Below are 21245 nucleotides of genomic sequence, written 5' to 3' on the forward strand. Positions count from 1 at the left end.
AATGGGTTAACATTATTTTTGCTTATTTTTATGTTTTGTGTTAATTTATTACATTGATCACAACCATTTTATTTATATTTACGGACTTAGGTACACATCGATAATATATTATAATCAATAATTTATAAAATACAATTACAATGATAATACGTGTTTTTTTCTGTCTGTCATCATTTTTAGAAAAGTAAAAGTATTCAGACTTTCTACTTCAGTATATTTTCTGACTGAAGTGAACCTAGTTTGTGCATTCAAGAGGTCAATATGGAAAGTTCTGACTGTTCTGAGTAGTTTTATATTTAAAGTGCTTTTTTATTATTTATATTGCTTTTAAATACAAACCCTAATAATAAGAAATTAAAATTATATCTTATTTCTATCATAAATAAATATTTAGGTACATTTCTCCACTCGTTCCACGATTTATTTGGTCCAAATTCACTATTCATATTTGCAATGTTTAACCAAAGTTTTTGAACGTTTCTACATCTTCTAGTAGAGCAATTAAATAACTATTCATCCATGATCATTACTATGCCGATCGGCTCTGATAACATACAACATTTTTTAAAAACCCTCAAAAACTGTGATAATTTAGCATTTTACAGAGTTACATAACTACCTCGATATTTACCAAGTACATTTTTAATATTTTTATTTAAGTATTTTTCGTATACGATTCGGTCGTTAACATTAGGTACGTACCTAGCTTTGTGAAATAATTCGACCTACCTAAATAGGCAACCGCAAGTCGCTGATTGGATTTACTACTTGGTGTCTTTTTAACGAGGGTTTAAACTTCTTATGTACTCTCTAAACTTTTCTGACATTTCTAAAAAAGTAAAAATAGATTGAACTATTATAATAATTTATATTAGATACTTATGCAAGATAAAGTTTTTGGTAATACCTATATCGACTCTTTCAGAGTCAACTCTCCATCAACCAGATTAACAAGGAATGTCATTTTTTTGGTGGGGGGGGAAGGGGTGAGTTGGGTATTTGCCCTTGTCTAATTTTAAAATCAGGCAGCTACAGCCCAATGTTTCCGTTTAACCATTATTATATTTTATTTTAAAACAATGCATGTAAGGCATGCCTATTCTTATAATATTTTGAAAACAATTTTTTTTTAAATTACCCATTTTGGCTGGTCAAAACTTGTGTCCTCCACTATTGAAAACTGGAGTGACGCCACTGTTACCAAGATATTTTTTAAATGCCGATGGTGAAGGGTTGATAGCTTACAGCAAACCTTTTTTATTTCATACTGCACACTTGGGTATCTATAACTTGTACATTACCTATTAGTTTTTTAATATATGCATTGCAGAAAAGGAAAGCTCTTAAGTATTGTTGATGTATTTGCAGGTTATTATATATTCATACTAGATGTCAGAAGTAGGTTCCAAGTTCAATTAACTTAAACTTTGATGACATTTGGGTCCGATGAGTTTGATTAGATTATTTTTCAAGTTTTCAAATTCATAGTTGACTGTTCAACTATTTGAATAGGTACCTACTATCTTAAGTTATGGTTTATAACGCGTAGGTATATATATAAAAAAAAAAACCTGTCATATTTTATACTATTTAAACCAAGAAATACATTTAAAAGTTTTAACTCAAATTTAAAAAAATGATTTAGGTACCTCTTAATTAATATTCCATGTTGGTATTTCGAGTAAATATATTATGAAAACATATTTTTAGGACAAATTTGAAATTTAAACCATAATTTACAATCGATTTGTTAAATAAATTACTCGGGTAAGTGGAAGTTCTTATTTGAAACCTGAGACCTCCAAGTACCGGTTTTTAAGTGCTAATGTAAATAGCCAGATAGGTTCCCCATAATCTCTTTTACTGCGAATTAATTTTAAGTATCGACCTTCATTAATCTTGTATACCTATATTTTACAAGCATTATTGCATTATATAAGTATATAGAATTGCAGAGTGAATAATATCTACTAAAAATCTCGATGCGGGAAGCAACGAATGAATAATAAGTAATAACTATTGAATGGGAATTTGCAGGGTAGGTTGGTATTGAATATTTTTTTAACGAAATGGAAATTGGGTCAATCCCACCATAATGTCTTTATGGGAATGATTTTATTAGATTATTATTTTACAAATTATTAGTAGTTATTATTAACTATTATAGTCGTAATTATGAAACACGGAAACCAGTATACCAGGAGGATGGGGAGGGGGCCGTTAGTGAATATAAGTTATAATAGCTAAAAATATAACGTACAATGCACGACACATTCATAGTTGTATACTTGTATGATAAGTTTTCTGTTATATACCTATACTATACTTGTAGATATTTTCACTTGGTCACGCTTGGAGTTTAAAAGTATCTATGTCTACACAATATACATGGGGCGGGAGTGTTGAGGTGATAAATAGTCAATAGCGGTCTTACTCGTGAGAAATTTCTATGAACGTCGCTAGGCGCACGACTATTTTTAATGTCCAAACTTTAGCCATTTGAGAACCGTTTCCACAGTGAAAATCTGACAGGCAACTTTTCGAATTTCCATTTGGGATTCCCCTCGAGAGACATTTGCTATCCCCGTGTACACTTCCGCATTCTCGTTTGCAGTTAAATATCGTTTTAAATATTATTATCTGACCAGTTACCGCCCCCCAAAACAGTATAATATATTGTTATTGTTCACGTACAAACCGACGACCAATCGTTTGCTTATTTTTTATTTATTTCTTCGCTGAAATAAATTAGTTTTACTTGTTCTATCGATTCGATTTTGAGTGGACAGAAAAAAATATTATTTTCGAAATGCATTTTACTATTCTTGTATAGTTCAACCATTTATTAATGTGATCATTATTTAATATTTAGAAAAGAGATACCTACATCAAATAATAATTTGGGTGGGTATATTATGTTCAGTGTTTATATCGCAAAAAAAAATTAAATGAACGAATCCGTTGAGTAATCCACACAACTTACCTCGAACAGTGTTTTTTAATTCACAAATTAACCACTTCAGTGTTAATTAAAACGATTAACGAATAATTGTAAACTTGGTGATCTAAACACATCGAATACAATATTTAAAAACATATTCATCACATCTAGGTATACAGGACATTTTTATTAAGTGATTTTGCTCTTTGTAATTATTATTTTCAACATAATATTATGTGTTTCAAAACAAATACCTACATGATATTGTACCCAACATTGATTAGAAAAGCTTATATATTTTTTTTATTGATTAAAATTGTTGAATTAATTGATTGGTTATTTAGGTTATGATAATTTTAAGACTAGTAGGTACCTACAAAATATTAATACAGAGTTAGATTTTGACAGTTGGGTATATCAAGTGTTAATAGTTGGATGGAAATCCCGATCCAACTAACGTACGAAACAAAATATTTCAAAGATAAAATCGTTAGGAATTACAAAAAATCTCATGTGATTAAACATGTTGACACGAATATAATTAATAAATACGTGAGTTTAAATATTCAAGGTGAGTCATATATTTTTCTTAATATAAATTCAAAATTTTTTTTTTTTTTTGATTTATTTACATCAAGATACAAATATTTTTTTAGTCAATAACAATAATTATTTCTATAATAATTTAAATTCAACATAGTCTAAAATACATTTATATAATATTATACAACATATTATATTGTGTTGTAAAAAAAAATACATTCAATATTGTAATGTTAAGTAAACTAGATAAAGCTAAACACAAATATAATTTATAGAAAAGTACCTAATCAATAAAACTACGTAAAAAATGTTCAAGTTTAAGAAATAAATTTTTTTAAACTTGTTTTATGACAAAAAATGGGTTAATATTTAGTATCTTACAAGTTATAATCATTTTCCATGGACGATAATCCTTATTTTAAAAAACGTCCATTTATTACATGACAATTGCGCAGGTATAGTCATTAAATTATTATATTTACATATTATACTTTTCTGTGTATATCTAAACATTAAGCGGAACAAATCGTCTATTCAGATAAAACCCACAAACATGCGTTATTATGATTTCTGCAACACGATATTGTTATAATCTGCAATTTGGAATTACGATGACGACAAAAAGGTATATTATTTGAAAATGTTTGATGTACATTTTTTTTTTAAAAGGTTCATAGCTAAGTATGTAAGTACCTAGGTAGTAGGCTGTAGGAACCATTAAATATATTACTATTTTTATTAAAACTCTGTCTCTGTGTATTTCAAAATAAAATATTATGTCATTGTTGTACTTTAATGATGGAAAAAATGACAGTTTTTGGGTGCGGGCATTTCTAGAATCTGTGTTTACGTATATAAATTACATTTCAACAATTAGGTTACCTTTATAATTTTTATAGGTAGTAAAACTGAATTATTTTCCTTACGCTATTAGATTTTAATATCTTATGATATTTATCATCAAATGTTTATATAATATATTTTTACACCGATAAAGTGATTAGAAATACATTTGATTAATAATTAATTAAAAATACAATGAATAAATAAGTTGTATTCGAAAAACACATTATCATTTACCATGTTAATATTAATGATCACGTACTTTATACAATTTTCCTTATTTTAAAATGAATTTAAATTAAACTAAACTTTGAGTTATATGTACCTATTACATTGTAATATTTAAATTGATTTTCTGTTCTCAGAAAATAAGTAGGAACATAGGTTTGAATTTAAATTTTAAGTCTGTATCTTGAACGGGGAACTAATTAACATGTAGCTCGCGTTTAAAATAGCATAATTTTCATGATAATTTATTACTTCAACATTAAAAGTGGTTTGACTTAAAATAGTATAAATTCAAATACCTGTACGTGTACGTACATTCAATAGTAAATTATAACTTAAATATAATACGTTTTACAAAATAAAAATCAGTTGGAAAATGCGTAATTTTAAAATTGTTTTATCTATGAGATAAACTATAAAATATTATGTATAATAAAAAGTAGGTAGGTACCTACACAAAACTTGTTAAAAATTGAAAAATACAATTCGTTACTAAATAATACATATTTTTCTGTTTATGAAAGGCATATTATTCATTATGAGTTAAATTTGACAGTAATTTAATAGAATATTTTTATTATATACCTATGGTAATTAATACGAGGCTAATATATTACTCATATTCATAGTTGTTGATTTCTGTACGATCACCATTATTTTGTGCAGCTAGGAGAGATGCAGTGAAGTTTTTGGGGCCATTAGCGTCAATGAGGTCTAAATTCCCCTTTGAAAATTAGCTAAATTTATATCAAAAGGTACTCAATTTATTAAGTTAACACTGTTATTAATTTATCATTTTTAGAAATGTTACACTATTTTAATAGGTAGGTATTATTATAAAGCGACCCAACTATAATATACAATTTTGATATTACAATGTAGAGAATATTATTAGCTTATCAAACGCAATACATATTATAATAAATGCCTCTCCGACGAATAGAATGTATAAAGTACATTGCAAATATTAAATATGTAAGTAACTTAAGTTATTCAAAATCAAATAACTTTTCTTGATGAATTTGTTTTATTTATGTTTTCAGTAAGTATAGGCAATTTTACCTCGGTACAAAGTGTAAAATACAGTGGCACAGTATGGACATATAACTCGAATCTAATAGGACGTATAAAATGTCGTATAATAAACATATAATTTAAAATGGTATAAAATCAAAAAACGTAATTATGCCATAGTGATATAGAAACAAACGTGATTCGAATTAAGTTATTTGTTGTTTACATACAATTATACAATTACCATAACCTAAGTAAACTAATGATGATTTTTAAAAAAGTTTTAAACGTCAGTTACTCGTATTTAGTATAAACAGGTAAAATTATAGGTATGTATTTAATATATGTTTCTGAATATTATGTTATAATTCGCAATATTAAAGAAATATTGTGAATTTTCCCGAAGAAAATGTACGAAGTATTCGGTTTAAGCAGTTGACACGGAAACATTTGAAACACACTCAAAAACATTTAAAACTAATTTTACTAAATGCTCGACCTTTTATTATATGACGCAGAATTACTAATGTGAACAAATTATTCTTGTATGACAGTAAGGTCTTAGGTTGGGATTGGGGTAAGGGCTTACCCGAGGGACGTTTCCAAAGAGCTGGTGAAACAAAAATACTATTGTATTAAAATGTCGACACAAACAATAGTCACGTAATAACGTGGTAAACGATTGAAACCATTTCAAATGTCTGCCTCTATGAGAAGATTTATTTCATAACATTATTTCTACAACAACATAAAATACACGTCTTATTATTCATTTCCATTTCTAATTGAATCGTTATGGTTTTAATTCTTCGGAAGTATGGGTCGCCCGACGCCCATACATACTGTATTACTGTCGATTGGCTGAAGTTCGGAGCTTACTATTTTATTGCGTTCCACAACGTTTTATCATCATAAAGCACCTTCTAAAATTTAATTTAAAGTTTTAAAGTAAACGGATAGAGACATATTATATTATAATTTATATGAGCCAGCGTGTAATCTTCCAAGAGAACATTATGTCTCCCCAAAATGAGATTCCAAATGAGGGTTGACGTATATATAGATAATACATCATAGTCTGTGTAACAATAGTCATCGATCATAAACACCATTAAGTTCTAAAATTGTTCAGTAGAATTGTTCATTTGTCGTGCACGAACATGTCACAAAATAATACATGACTGTAACTGACAGTGCAAATTTAAAAAAAATCATAGTTCAAAAAATAGCTGAATTAAATGTTTAGAAAAAATGGATCATCAAAAACATATGAAAATGTTTCTAAATTTACCTGACCATCAAGGTTTAGATTATTGGAAAATACGTGTGATGTTCCGTTGATCCACTATAGGTAAAGTTAATATCCGGCTACATAGATGATTTTCTACGAGCCCATTAAATGTTATATCTACAGCGTAGTTGTTTTAATAAAAATAATTTTTGACACACTAATGATTCAGAATACGTTACATTCACATCATCTGCTGAAATTGAATTTGTCTTATGATTGATCTCTGAAAGTTACGCGCTCTTCAAAAGTTGAAAAGTAGACTTGCAAAACTGTCATGTGGTTTGAGTTGTTTTGAAAACATTTGAACAAAAAATATGTCCCTCCCGTTACGGCTGTCCAGAGGAAATGTCATTACACGCGTCTTGCGCGTTATGTAAATTTTCCGAGCCCACTTTTTGCACCACTGAATAATTATTGCAATACCCGTAGTTTTGTTATGTTGAATAATTCATGTGCTTAAAAAAATGTTGTATTTAATATAGGAAATGTATAATGTATATGTGATAGGCGTCTTTTATTTATATCAAACTACTTTGACCAGACATAGTATTGTTAAACTGTTGTGCGGAATCACACGGTTAGACGAATACATTGTTAACCTATACATAAAATTGCTCGCGAAGGCTGACCCACACTAAAATTGAAGTGGTCGGAGTTGCAGTAATTTTGTTGTACTTGTCATCATGGTTCAAAATTGAATAAAATAATTATAGATATAACCACCCACATTATTTTCATCAATTAAGGGCGTTATTAAAGTGAAACATTCATATTTAACGATGTTATTTTGAATAGGTACGTCTTATTTGTAACAGAATTGTATTTCTAATAAAATATGTGTAATCATTATGATAGTAAATTATTTTAAATTGGTAGTTTTACAAGGAAAATGTATATTAATTGTAACGGAAGAAATTTTATTTATTAGCCATACAACATAATTTTATATGTAACAATATAACGATACAATGAAATACTTAGGTATATGATGGTTATCAACTGCACTAAGTATCGTATTATTATATTATTATTATGACGAAAAATATTTTTAATAATTAACTTTAAATATAACAATTAAATATTTAACAATGATTTTATATAATATTAATATCAATATGCTTAGTATGATAATATTATTACAAGTTGTTAAAATCGTTATAATATTAAACTTGTTCCTTAGATCGAAGATTAAACGAATATTTATACACTTTTTCGATTTGTTTTATGATATTTACATTTTCTTACTTAATAAAGAGGTTATATATTTATAATATAATATGTGTGTTAATGTGTATTATTGTTTAAGCCCAATTCATTAAACAAAATTTGTTATTACCACTTCAAACGACTAAAAAGTTTTAATCATAATACCCATTCTTTCATAGAAAATCAGTTAACATATTATTATGATTGATATTTTTTATGTACATTTATTTTACACAATTATTCAAATTATTCAAACATACATACTACTATCATATTTTTACATTTTTTAAAAGTATTTATAGTATGGACGTAGAGTTAAATTTAATATGTAAGTGCAAACCGTAATTGTAAGTTCTTATACTAAAAATCTTTGAATTGTCTACTTCTAAAAATGTGTATTTGACTATGGTGATGATATTTGAATTAAAATTGTTTGGCTTTAAAAAACTTTTAGGAGTGAATTTATTATCAAGAGATGGTATTCTCAAGTAAAAATAAAATATTTTTATGGTATATTACAAAAAGTTGAAGATATGTTCTTAGATGATGCAATAAAGATAGTTCTTTGGTTCTAACATTTTTCAGACTAAACAACTTCGATAAAAGCTAAAATAATAAAAAAAACAATATGAATTGAAGTTAAGAAGAAAATTCTTTATACTTATTAGTAAAAAATATTATATAATATAACCAGTTTAGGTTAGGTGCATAATACAGTAAACATAGATATATTTATTCTGATAAGTTACTTTAATTTATAGTTACATTTTAAAATACTTCATTTGTTATTTACTAGGAATCATTTTTTTTTTATTTTGTTCTTTTTTTATTTTATGTCAATACAATTTAAATACTTAGATATCTACTTACAATAATAAACTATATTCCATCAATTCAAAAACTGTATTACCACATAATTATTTGATGTGTCTGTATTATATTTATAATTAAAAAGAAACATGAATGTAAAGTTAACATTAAGTACCTAATCCAATGTTAATTTATATTTGACATGTAAAATAAATAATCTAATGTATTATATCTAATTTGAAACAACAAATATATGAAGGTATATAGAATATAATGATTAATTTATTGTTTTTTAGTTTATTTTTTAATTCAATGTCTATGTGATTATTTTTAAATAAATATTTCTATACATTTTTATATTTAATTAGATAACTTTATTATTTTTAAAATTAATAATTGTCTATGGTGCAGTTAAACATTTTAGAGATATATTATTGAGTACCTATTTAAATATATTGAAATCAACATATTAATTCAAATTTTCCTTTAACCTAAAAATTGAATGGGTTGATTGAGAAGTAATCTATTCTATTTTGCACACCATTATTAGTTGTAAGATAAACAATGTTAAGTACGTAGAAAGATACACGACTGAACAAAAAATATCAGTACTAAAATGTATTTAGTAAAATGTTTGTTATTTTAGTTTGCATACAGCTGTATTATTTTATAACTATTATTTTTGTGATGGTTTAGTTGATTTTAATAAAATAACATTACCTTAAAAATACCACTAGGCATTTATTAATTTATTAGTGAATAGCTTAAATTAAACGGTACGTTTGTTTACGTTTGTTTAACAAACAAATCAAAAACAATTAAATCAGAAGTGGTTGAAGAAATGTAAAATAAAAATATTTTATAGGCCAAGGTAAAAAATTGATTGGGTTTTTGAAATAATGATAAATTGCGTAGTATAATTGAATGATTCTATAATGAATATCATATTAGATATTATCCTCTACACCATTATAGGAAATACAATTTTTTTTTAAGTCAACTATTAGTAAAATTTGTCCAGAGAAATATGAAAAGCTATAACACTATAATAAAATGATAATATATTTGTGCAAAACACTGAGTGCAATGATTGATTTAGACATTTGATACTGCTGTAGCCATTATAATATTATGTACTATTTACCATCTTCCATGTTAATCATTTTCTCTGAATAAATAAAAATCTCTATTTTATTCATCAAAAATATTATGGTTTCTTGGACATTTCATCAATAATATAGATATTATTCAATCGTGTTTCTGAACGGTTGATACAGTCTTAATCCTTTGGTGGTTTAACATTTTTTGAAACAAACAAAATTAATTTAAAGTAATTTTAAATACGTATAGCAAACTAGGTAAATTTGATTAGGCTTAAGATTACAAAACAAAATACACTAAATTGTATTTGATTTAAAACGGGTTACGATTATTCTCGGTAAACATATGGTGAGATAGGTACTTTCGTAAAATAACTAGAAATCTATATGTAGTAACAAAAAAAAAAGTGAATAAAGAAGTAATAATAAATAAATAATGTTGTTTGACATAAATTGATTGCTTTAAGGAAAATTAATTGCACGTAATAATCCCTTCATCTGTTCTCGCTTCGAACAACAACAAAAAAATAAAAATAAAAAATAAAAAAAATCGAATGATAAATAACTTACATTGTGCCAATTGTTAATATCCCATAAAGATAATTAAAAAAAAATCATTTTATATGAAAGGGGTCTGTATAGCAATTTATCTTACTAGGAAAAAATAACAATCAACGATTTTCACGGTGTTTGATTATTTTTAATTTATTTTTAATTTATTTAATATTGGGATATTATACATTTCAAATCAACACGCTGCTATAGAGATAAAATTAAAAAATAAACGTTGTCATTGCATTATCTGCTAAAAAACTAAATTGATTACATAATTACTCAATTAAAGAATTAATGAATTAATTCAAATTTAAAATTAATTTATTTTTAATAGGTATTTCTCTAAATTTTTGGAAGCAGTTGACGGGTTTGGGACAGAACTCTAGTACGAAATGACATATAGGTAGGTACAATTACAAAGATCGAATAAAATTATATGCAAATTATATAATGCATAATTCATTTATATGATATCAACAATTAATGTCGATGTATACTGCTGTGAATGGGACTTTTGAACGTCCAAAAATTGTGCTAACTATAAATAACTTTTATCCCTTCCCCCTTTCCAATCCATCTAAACCGGATAATAGGTAATATGTTTAATATATAATAATAATAATAATATGTACAACTATAAGTAGATAGTATAGTTTTTTTTTTTGTTTTCATGGATAGGTACCGATGTCCGCTGGTTATTGCAATCGCAGTACGTCATAAGTACCCATTTGTCAGACGGGTGGTTTTAAAATTAGATCGTGCGCGTGCGCAATAATTATAAGCTTTCGCAATGAATTTACAAAAGCGATTCGTTGGTACATGTTCTAGGTCCGTTGACCAATGAATAACGGGAGCTGCCGCCCGCCCCGTGTTTACGGTTTATCTGCACCGAGCCTCTGATAAACAGCTCTTTGAACGTTTCCCGGAACTGTCTGGACATGCCGCAATAAATGGCGAAGTTGATCGGGTAGCTGACGATGATGAAGAAATTGGTGAACAACACCAATAGATTGGCCACCGAATAGTCGAGTATTTCTTTGATACTGCTTGATATTATGTGCAACACCTGCAGAACACAAAATTAAACGATGACGTGTAATAGATGCCTATTGTATTGTATTATTATATTAATGATCGGTTAGGTATGTAGTGAAATTTAAACAGTGGGACACGCATTGGAGATTTAGACAGATCCTGGGTATAGAAATGCATTTTTACTTTTCGTTATAATCGTGAAAATATGAATTATTCTACGCTAAAAATAATAATAAAATCATTTTAAAGATTGCTCTCATTAAAGGTACTTAAATCGACTCTCTACCGATGCAGAATTTGGACTGCTGTCTCAGCTACACATATTGTTTAGAAGTTATTGATCATTTTTGGATTTGGATCTCTAGGATTTTAATCAATTATTTATTATTGTAAGTTTTCACATAAATAGTTTTACATTATTAAAATATTTTATTATTTTAATAATCAAAAATCTTTGTACCCATTGTATTGTATATATTTTTTCAGATAAAAAATACTATTGGTACCTACATAAAAAACACCATGATCGAATTCTCAGTAAGTAGGTATATATTTAAAAAATACGATTCACGAAAAATCAGTAAAAAAAAAAACACTTACAGAATATTGATATACCTACCTACCTAAGTGAAAAGTACCTACTTAACATTGATATTTGATATATCTACCTGAGTGAAAAGTACCCACTTAACAGACATGTATGCGACATGCCGGTACTGGTACCTATTTGAAGATAGACTAAAGCTCTTATGGTATTGACAAATAAAGTATATTTGTACTCAAATAATTAGAGTTGCGAGACTTTTATTGTAGACAAATTTAATTTAATTATATTAAGGCATAATTTAGCATTTTTTACTGTTTGTTTTTCCAGAAAAATATTAATGGTCTCGAGCATAATTTTACTGTAATTAAAACCTTTAAGTACACGAATAACAGATTTGGTGATATAGGTACCTACGTTTAATATTATCTATAAAGAATTTCATCATTGTTTAATTGATTTCAAATACCTATAAAGCGTACAGTTTTGTATTATTTACACGTAATATTACAACCACTAAAAATTTCTCACTCTGAGAGAGTGATTTAGAGTGATAAGCATCATTTTCATCGCATCCGGTTATTGTTATCATTATTATTTTTGTTTCAAAAAAATGTTCTAATTTGTATCAAGTCTTTTAAAAATACACTTAAATTAAATTAAAAAGTTTTTACATAATGTACTGAACTTATCATTTTTTGATATTATTATATTTAAAGAAAGATAAAATATGCATAGATAAACATTCAGTATTATAACTGACGTTTACCGGAAGAAAGTAATATTTTCAGTTGTGCTAATAACAAACCGGAAAGTATTCGATTACAAAGACGAAAAATACTTTGAAGAAATCGTAATATGTTTAGTTTTATTTTATTTTCACTCAATAAATTTTTATAGACTGAACAAAAATTTGATTTACATAATGATTATAACGGGAAATGTTTACAGTTAAAGTCAAGGGATGGTGAATATTTTTTTCAGTAACTTCAGTCAGCTTACATAGTTACGTGTTATATTTAGAGTCCAAGTTATATTTATAGTATTTTAATAGTTACTTGTCTATACAATATTATTCTATCTGTACCTTTAAATTTGAATCCACGCATTTCGTAAACTCATAAAAATCATAAATACTTTGAATCTACTTAAATATACAGTGTAGATATGTAGGTAGGTACTTGATAACCAACTGTTCAGGAAGTCTTTAGAATTTATTGTGACTATTCTCCCTCGATTTCGGTATTATCATTTTTGTTCACGTTAAATACACCACAAGAAGACCCGAGTCTTTATCAATAAAATAAATAAATAAAACTACAATGTTTAAACCGTGATAAAATTATCCACTACTCATATTTAAGGAGGTGAATGATATTAAAGATAAAGATACACGTACAATTTATTACATTTAGTGATTCATAAAATACATTTCAAAGTAACCAATAAATTAAAAACGAATTTCTTTGCATCCATGTAGTTACACCTCATGCTTACACACATTTTGTTCTTTAAATTTGAGTAAATAAAATGCAGAAAAAGAACAAAATACAAATATTATAATAAAATCATTAATGTTTTAAATACTTTTTTCTTTACCTATTGTTGTAATAAATAATACTAAATTAAGTATCGTTTATTTTCACTCAGTTTTTAATTGATAATATATTAATTGATTATTGAACGCATGTGTATTATACATTTGTAGTTTACAAAGAATGTAATAACTGAACTGGATTTCAATTTGAAAGTTCTTTGTATTGGCACAAGATTAAGATGACCAAAAATTAAGTTTTAACGTTCATGGGATAATATTAAATCAAAACACTAACTATTTTAAAAGTTTGCAATTTTTGTCTACAGAAATATCGAGTTATAACTTTTCCAAAAGTTGATAATAATCTTAGCCTGATACCTAATATAGCTTTTCATAACGGAGTGTGATTTTTTCCCTCTGTCAATACTTTTGAAAATAGTATTATTGTGTTAGGATGTCTTAAATGTGCCAAAGTTCATCATTTCTATGAGACCGTCATCATGATCAATACAATTAATATTAATTTAAAATTATATAATATTGTACACAGCTTATTATTTTTTTATTACATCCATCTTTATCAAGTGTAATACAAAAGTGTATTTTATAGCCAATTTGCTTTGGTAAAATACTTCCAGATACCTATCACTTTTTTGGGCTGGATTATTGATCATAAACCGATAAAAATTATTACAAAATATGATTTTACACATTCGATTGAATATAGTATATACTATTATGCAATTTATTGTTTTTTATTTTTCTGATATCAATATTATTGTATGAAGTATTGATACATTATAATTTATAATCAGCTAATGTAAGGTATGATTTCTATGGTTATAACTCAAAAGGTGCCATTACCAATTTGATCAAAATCAAGTTAAATATATAATTTTCATGTTTGAAAAATGGCGAGAAACTAAAAAAAATATATTAATTTTTCTTGTTAAAACGTGCTGATAGCTAGCAAAAGATATAGTTGCTAAAAATGTGGTCTTGAATTAGATTGTAACTAGGTTTGAGATAAAAAATAAAATGTTTTCTAAAATTTTTGATTTAAATTCTTAAAAAATTATAAATTACTTTAAATTAGAAGAACATAAAAATGTTTCTAATTATATCTAAGAAGTGAAAATTAAAAAAATTAGTATCCGTTATTCGCTTATATAATGATATAATTTAAAATGTCTATTGTTAATATTCTACTTGTTTAAATTTTGAACAAATTTGAGGATGTGTGTGTTTAATGCCCCATTGTCCCTGAGGACACTGTGTTCTGAGTCACAATTATTATTGTTATACATGCGTTATTAGTAATTAATAGTATAGGTATGATTTTTTTAATAAATAATATTTTTTTTAAATAAATCTTTATCATCTTTGTCGTCAACGGCTGTTTAAAAAAATGAAATCGTATTAAATTATTAAATTATATATGACGATGTATTGAATAAATTTATTTCGACCGCAGTTCATTGTACTCTGTGAATAAACGTACTAATTCTTGATGGTTATCGAATACAAAATAAAAACCTGATGCGTAAAGGCGGGGTAGGTACCTATTTAGGGACATACTCAGATATTTGATATCTACTTGATACTTAATACCCATATCATTATAAAATACTAAAGTGATATTGATGGTTGATACATTGATACATTGCCTTGTTACAAGGACAATAATGATATGATGCATTATTCCGTATATATAAGATTTTAAAATTATTTGCTCTGAAATGTAAATAAATATTAAAGCTTTTTTTGAAAATGAATAAGCTATTAATTCACTATTTTTGAAGGTGATTGACTTGTATAGTAAACAGAGTTGAGTTTAAACTAAAAATAAATCTGATACAAACAATAGCATAAAATATAGGCCAGTTTATGTACATACTAAAGATAAAATATAAATACATTATTTCAAGATTAAAAAAAGTAGTGTAAAAATAAACTCAAAACCAAAATATTCCATGTGTAAAATCAGACTTCTAAAAAAAGAATTATCTTTTCCATGCCAATAATCGATTTTGATTTACTCTTTCTTAGTATTTTCAATATTTATTTCTTAGTTTTTTTTGCTGCCGTTTGTGTAGCAATTCCGTCAATTTTTTGAATACTTATAATAAGACTTGTGTCATTTTATACATAACAATAATATAATGGAACTGTAGTTGGTCATTTTTGATGTTTTATACGGTATTTATGGTCAGTTAAAATAGGCATGTACACGAAGAACAATTTAAGTGAGTAAGAAATAAGAATAATTATTATAAAGTAAACTTTGTGTTTGTAAACGAAATTTAATAACTATTATAATTCATAACGAAATAAATAAATCTAATCATTTAAAAAAAATAATTAACCAAACATTACTTTGTTGCTTGTTTTAAAGTAACTAGACGTTAAAGTACGTATGCAACTGAAAAGCTTGTGATTCAATTTCCGAGACCTCGTTTGTTTTTTTTTTCGAAGACATTAATTTAATACAAATTACCCATCAATAATATTCTTATTTAATTTTAATTTTAATATAATAATATTTGGTTCAGGATAAAATCCATGTCATTGTGTCAAAATCATTATACCACTTTCCTATATTATTTTTGTAAGCATATTAGTATCTATTCTACTAATGGATTATGTAGGTATTTCAGTGACGAGTGAACTATATTTGTAACTTTGATATAAATGAATAGGTGTTGGTAGGTAGATATTTATTATATTACCAACGAGCCCATGAAAATGTTGATCACAGATAGGTACAACGTAACTAGAAATTCTTCAACAAATATCCTCAATTTAGCATGTTTACTTTGAACTTTGGGTATTCTTCGAGTTCATTTATTTTAATGGTACAGTAAATGTCACGCATACAGTTAGTTATGTATCTATATGCCGAACACTCGAAGTAGACCTATTAACGATAGTTAAATTAACTCATGAATATCAACAGTCTACAAGCCTATTTTGATACAATTGTATACTTTAGTCGATTGACGACTTGTAAACCAACCGTTTCAGGTTATAAAAATAGTATGTTTATGACGTATATACAACAATAATTACAGATCTTCATAAGATAAAAATAAATTCTCAAAAACTCTGAATGTGCAAGTGTATTGTGTATTTTGATGAAAGGCCTCGAAAATATGCAATAAAAAATTGTTTTACTAATTTAATTCCGTATGATTTAAATTATAGATATAACTTAAAATAAATGTATTTGGAGTATAAGAAAAAAATATGCTTATGCAAAGAAATCTTAGCCTCGAATACGATATAATGTGCAACTAATATTTCACATTAAATCATTACTAAATAGTAATGAAATATATTTTTTCACAATATTTTTAGTAGACATAATGGTATATATTTTTTTAATTCATATTTATTTTGGATATAAAAATGTGAATTAACTTATTTTGCATAATATATTTGAGGGAATAAAGAAAATATAATAAACATTGCTTAGAACTAACAATCGGATCTTATACAAAATAATATGATACGCTGCTGGGCGTTTGTATCTTTTCGCTCATCGGGACCGAAGGCGGTGTTGTATTATTATTGTAACCGATTATTTTAGAACCGATATGAAGTTCAAAATTTATTGTATAAACGTGTTTGTGGCACAGTAAATAAAAAGTCACTCTGTTATATAGGAGGTTTTGAGTGTACCTCGTTATTGAGTAGGTAACTATAATGGATGTGTTAAATTTGAATTAAATGATATAATATCATTGCACACGAAAAATGATCGTGAGTGGAGATGGCGTGTCAGCTCTTTATTTCTAAGGATATTTTATACTTTATGATTTATTTATACCGCTATTAGCATTTTATTTTTTAATATTCCACTACTAATACGATTGGTAGAATTAATTTTTGCCAAAAATATGGAATATAATATATTAATGTTAATTTAAGTAAATTCTGACTGAGAGTTGCAGGTTATGAATAGTTTTAAATTAGTCTAAATATTTTGAAAATATAATTGTGTACATAAAACAATAATATGCGTAATTGTGAAAAGTCTCTACGATTAATGTTTTTTGAATAGGTAACAGAAAAATAACATCACTCGATAAATGTAAGATAGATTATTTTTCATTTAAATATCCAATTTCAGTAAACACTCAACTTCAGAGGTCAATAACAAAAATGTTGTATATTTATTGTAATTTTTAGTTTTGCAAGAATAACCTATGAGGAACCTTATCTTAAATTGTTATGCTTTAACTTTTAAAATTGATTGATTTTAACTCCATAATAATTTGTTTTTAAAAATTGTGTACTTTATACACTTATAGAAATAGCTGAAAACTGATTTTGTGGAAATATTAAAGACATTTTTGTTTTTCAATTATTTTGAAAAGAATTGAGCATTTTTTTTCTTCAAAATACTAACTTTACAACTAGAGACTACTATGAAAGTTAAACAGCTTTTTAACTGTTCCAACACGTGATGACTGACACATATATAACATGTACATTACATCACACACTTCATTGTGAAACCAATCAGAATATAAAATGGACCTCATTAATATTAATTGACCTACAAACCAGACTGATGATATTTAAACGTGTGGTGTTAAAACAAGAACACAATTTTATTTAATTATAGTTTAAAATTAAAATAAACGTAATTTATTCATTTTTATTTTTATATGATTATAATTGTACTATAAAGATGATAATGACCAAAGGGATTACGTTTTATAGCTTCTGAATTAATCGAGGTTAGCTTAGTGGTTTTTATTTAATGTTTTTTAATATAATTCAATTTTGGTAATTTAATGATGCAGGAATATTACTATTATTAATTAAAAATTACTTTTAAAAGAATTTTTCAAAAAATATTATAATTTATTGAAGAATTGACAATTACGTATATTATATAATTGTACTTTTATGTAGGTTAGTAGATACCCACGAAAATTAACATAGATGTAAAATTGATGTACATAATTTAATGAAATATGTGGAAAATACATTTAAAGTACCTTTTCTGAAATTGTTCTTATTTTGGATGTAGGTATATATAATATTAATATGTATAATATATAAATGTATTAAATGTGGAGCAACAGCAATTAATTATTGATTACCCGTCTGCTGGATAGCTGTCTGTGATTGATGCTGATAAACGTGTATAAAGGATTTGAGTGTTTTCACAATTCAAATAGACGAATTTATATTTCAAAGGAATCTATTGTAATACATTAAAATTTAAAGACAAGCGACTGGGAATTTTTTAAGGTTCAACCCGCTATGAGAGGGATGAAAATAGTCTTTCGACAACAAAAAATTAAAATTTTACTGAATGCAAAGGTATAGGATATTTTAAATTTTTGATAATGTGATGATAGTATGAAAAGATTGCGTTATGTATTGGCCTTACAATTTGACCAGTGCTATTTTTTTTTGTATTTTTAATGGCAGTTTCGCAGTTGGAAATCTCAAACGATAGTGTCATCGTATATTAAAAATGAAACATAAGCATAATTATTTTATTTCACTGATGTTATTCAGATAATAACAAAAGGTTGTGAAAAAAATTAAAGAAATAAAAGCGAGCATCAGTTTTTTTTCTACAGCTGGTGTTTATCATTTTTGGATGATCAAGTTTTTTAAAAGCAATTATTCATTTTCATTGTCATAAATTAACAAAAATCTCGCTGCAGCTGAATCAATGTCAGTTACTTTTTTTTCTTCAGACAATTGAAACAGTAGCCAAAGCAATTTTCTGCAGCTATTTGGTTAGTAATTGAACACTTTCGACTTTTGGTAGCATATGCCTTGATTTAAGTTTATTTTTTAATTTACAACATTGCGTAACTACATCAACCAGTGAATAGTATTTTTATGACCATGCAACTCAAATAGGTATATCAAGTCAATGTTTTAAACACAAAATCAATGTTGAATATCCTATCAAAATTTAAAGTTAATTAGCTTTGACATTATTAAACTGAACTCTTCTCATCAAGTGATAAATCATAAAAAAAGAGACAGTTTGGAAGAATTTTTTTTTAGATAAATGGTATTTTTTATTTGTGGAAAATAGCCCATACTTTTTAAATCAGTTATTTTTAAGACTGTTATTATATTTGTACTTATGCAAATATTTTGATTTTTGATACCTCATCTTATATTTTGTATTGTGTGTTAATATTATTATTATTATTATTCTAACAAAATTATTTTACTTTTATGAACTACTTACCTACCTTCATTTATTAACAAAATGGGAGACATATTTGATAATATAATCAATTATCATACATTTCAAGCGTGAAATCAAAGAAATAAAACATTTTTTTCTCATAAATGTTGAAATTATTATTTCAATATATCTCGACACCAATATGTTTTAATAAAATGTATCTGACAAATAATTAAAAATATTTGAACCTTAAAAGTCATTATGTAATATTACTTACCGTTACTACAGCCAATGGAATTTCTGTCATTAGGAAAACCGTCACAACGACAATGAGCATCAATGTTGTGCAATTAGAATCTCTTAGACGTTTGCATTCGTTCTTTCTGTTCTCTTTGAATAATTTGTCTCTTTTTAATTGCGCATCTCTCATAGCCCTGGAACAGTAATGATAAACAGTATTATTGCGTGATGGATTATTACTGAAAATGTACCTCATCGTTTTAGATGAAATAAACCATTTTAATTTAGAATGTTTTTAAATTAAAATAGCATAGAAACGGTTAGTAATTATTATTTTACATAATAACATTTTATGAACTTAATTACAAGAGTAGGAAAAACAGAGTTCTAACATTTTCGTTTACGACAAGGTAACTTAACAGGTAAATTAACTCTACTAACTACTGATATACTTATGTAGATATGTGCCTACTTATTATAAATATTAATATTAAATTAAAAATGTTCACTTAATTAATATATAATTACTAAACATAAAAATAATATTGAATAATCATCTATTGATAAAAATCAAGAAAACATTTTAAGCAATGTAGTATATGCTTAAATTTGATGAGTTTTAAATTATTTATAATTTATATATTAATTTTAATTAATTGTTTGTCGCAGAATGAAATCAAAAAAAAATTGAAATTCATTACGTCATGTTGAGTAGACTACTATTATATGTGTACTGCAGGTGGTTTGGTTTTATAAATGTATATTATTATTATAATAAATTGGAAATAGATTATTGTCGTATTTGAAACATTCGATTCTGAGCAGAGCGTATAGTTAAAGAGCTTATAGTTAAGTATATTATTAACGTATTATTTCGAGTTTATATTGTTTATATGTCAAATTATGCATAAATATTTTTATTTTTATCAATAAAGTTAACATTTTATCACTGGCATAATTATATGATACGGGAATGAACATGAGATGCTTTTGATGGACTTCTCATCGACGTTTTTCCTGGAAAGTAATTTATTATGAAGTAATATAAACTTATTATTGCTAAATGGCTATCACGTAAATTTGACAAAAAAACGTTTAGAAGATTTGATTTACATTTATAAATAAGATTTATAAGCATAGGCGAATCCAGAATTATATCGCGGCAACGTTTTATAGTATTCATTTT

At 26.1% G+C, this 21245-nt stretch overlaps 1 protein-coding gene across 1 annotated transcript in view; it reads right to left on the reverse strand.

Moving 5' to 3' along the window:
* Positions 1-9560: 9560 nt before the first annotated feature.
* The window catches only part of LOC111042827 (sex peptide receptor), a 212975-nt gene continuing 201290 nt past the window's right edge, over positions 9561-21245 (reverse strand). Inside the window, exons 6-7 of the mRNA XM_022327523.1 lie at positions 20097-20253; positions 9561-11597 (exon numbers count right to left, since the gene is read on the reverse strand). Coding sequence (XP_022183215.1) covers positions 11328-11597; positions 20097-20253 — 427 coding nt within the window. The 3' untranslated portion in view covers positions 9561-11327. The remainder of the gene's footprint in view (positions 11598-20096; positions 20254-21245) is intronic.

Source organism: Myzus persicae, unplaced genomic scaffold, assembly GCF_001856785.1.
Source record: "Myzus persicae strain clone G006 unplaced genomic scaffold, MPER_G0061.0, whole genome shotgun sequence".
In the NCBI taxonomy this organism is placed as follows: Eukaryota; Metazoa; Arthropoda; class Insecta; order Hemiptera; family Aphididae; genus Myzus; species Myzus persicae.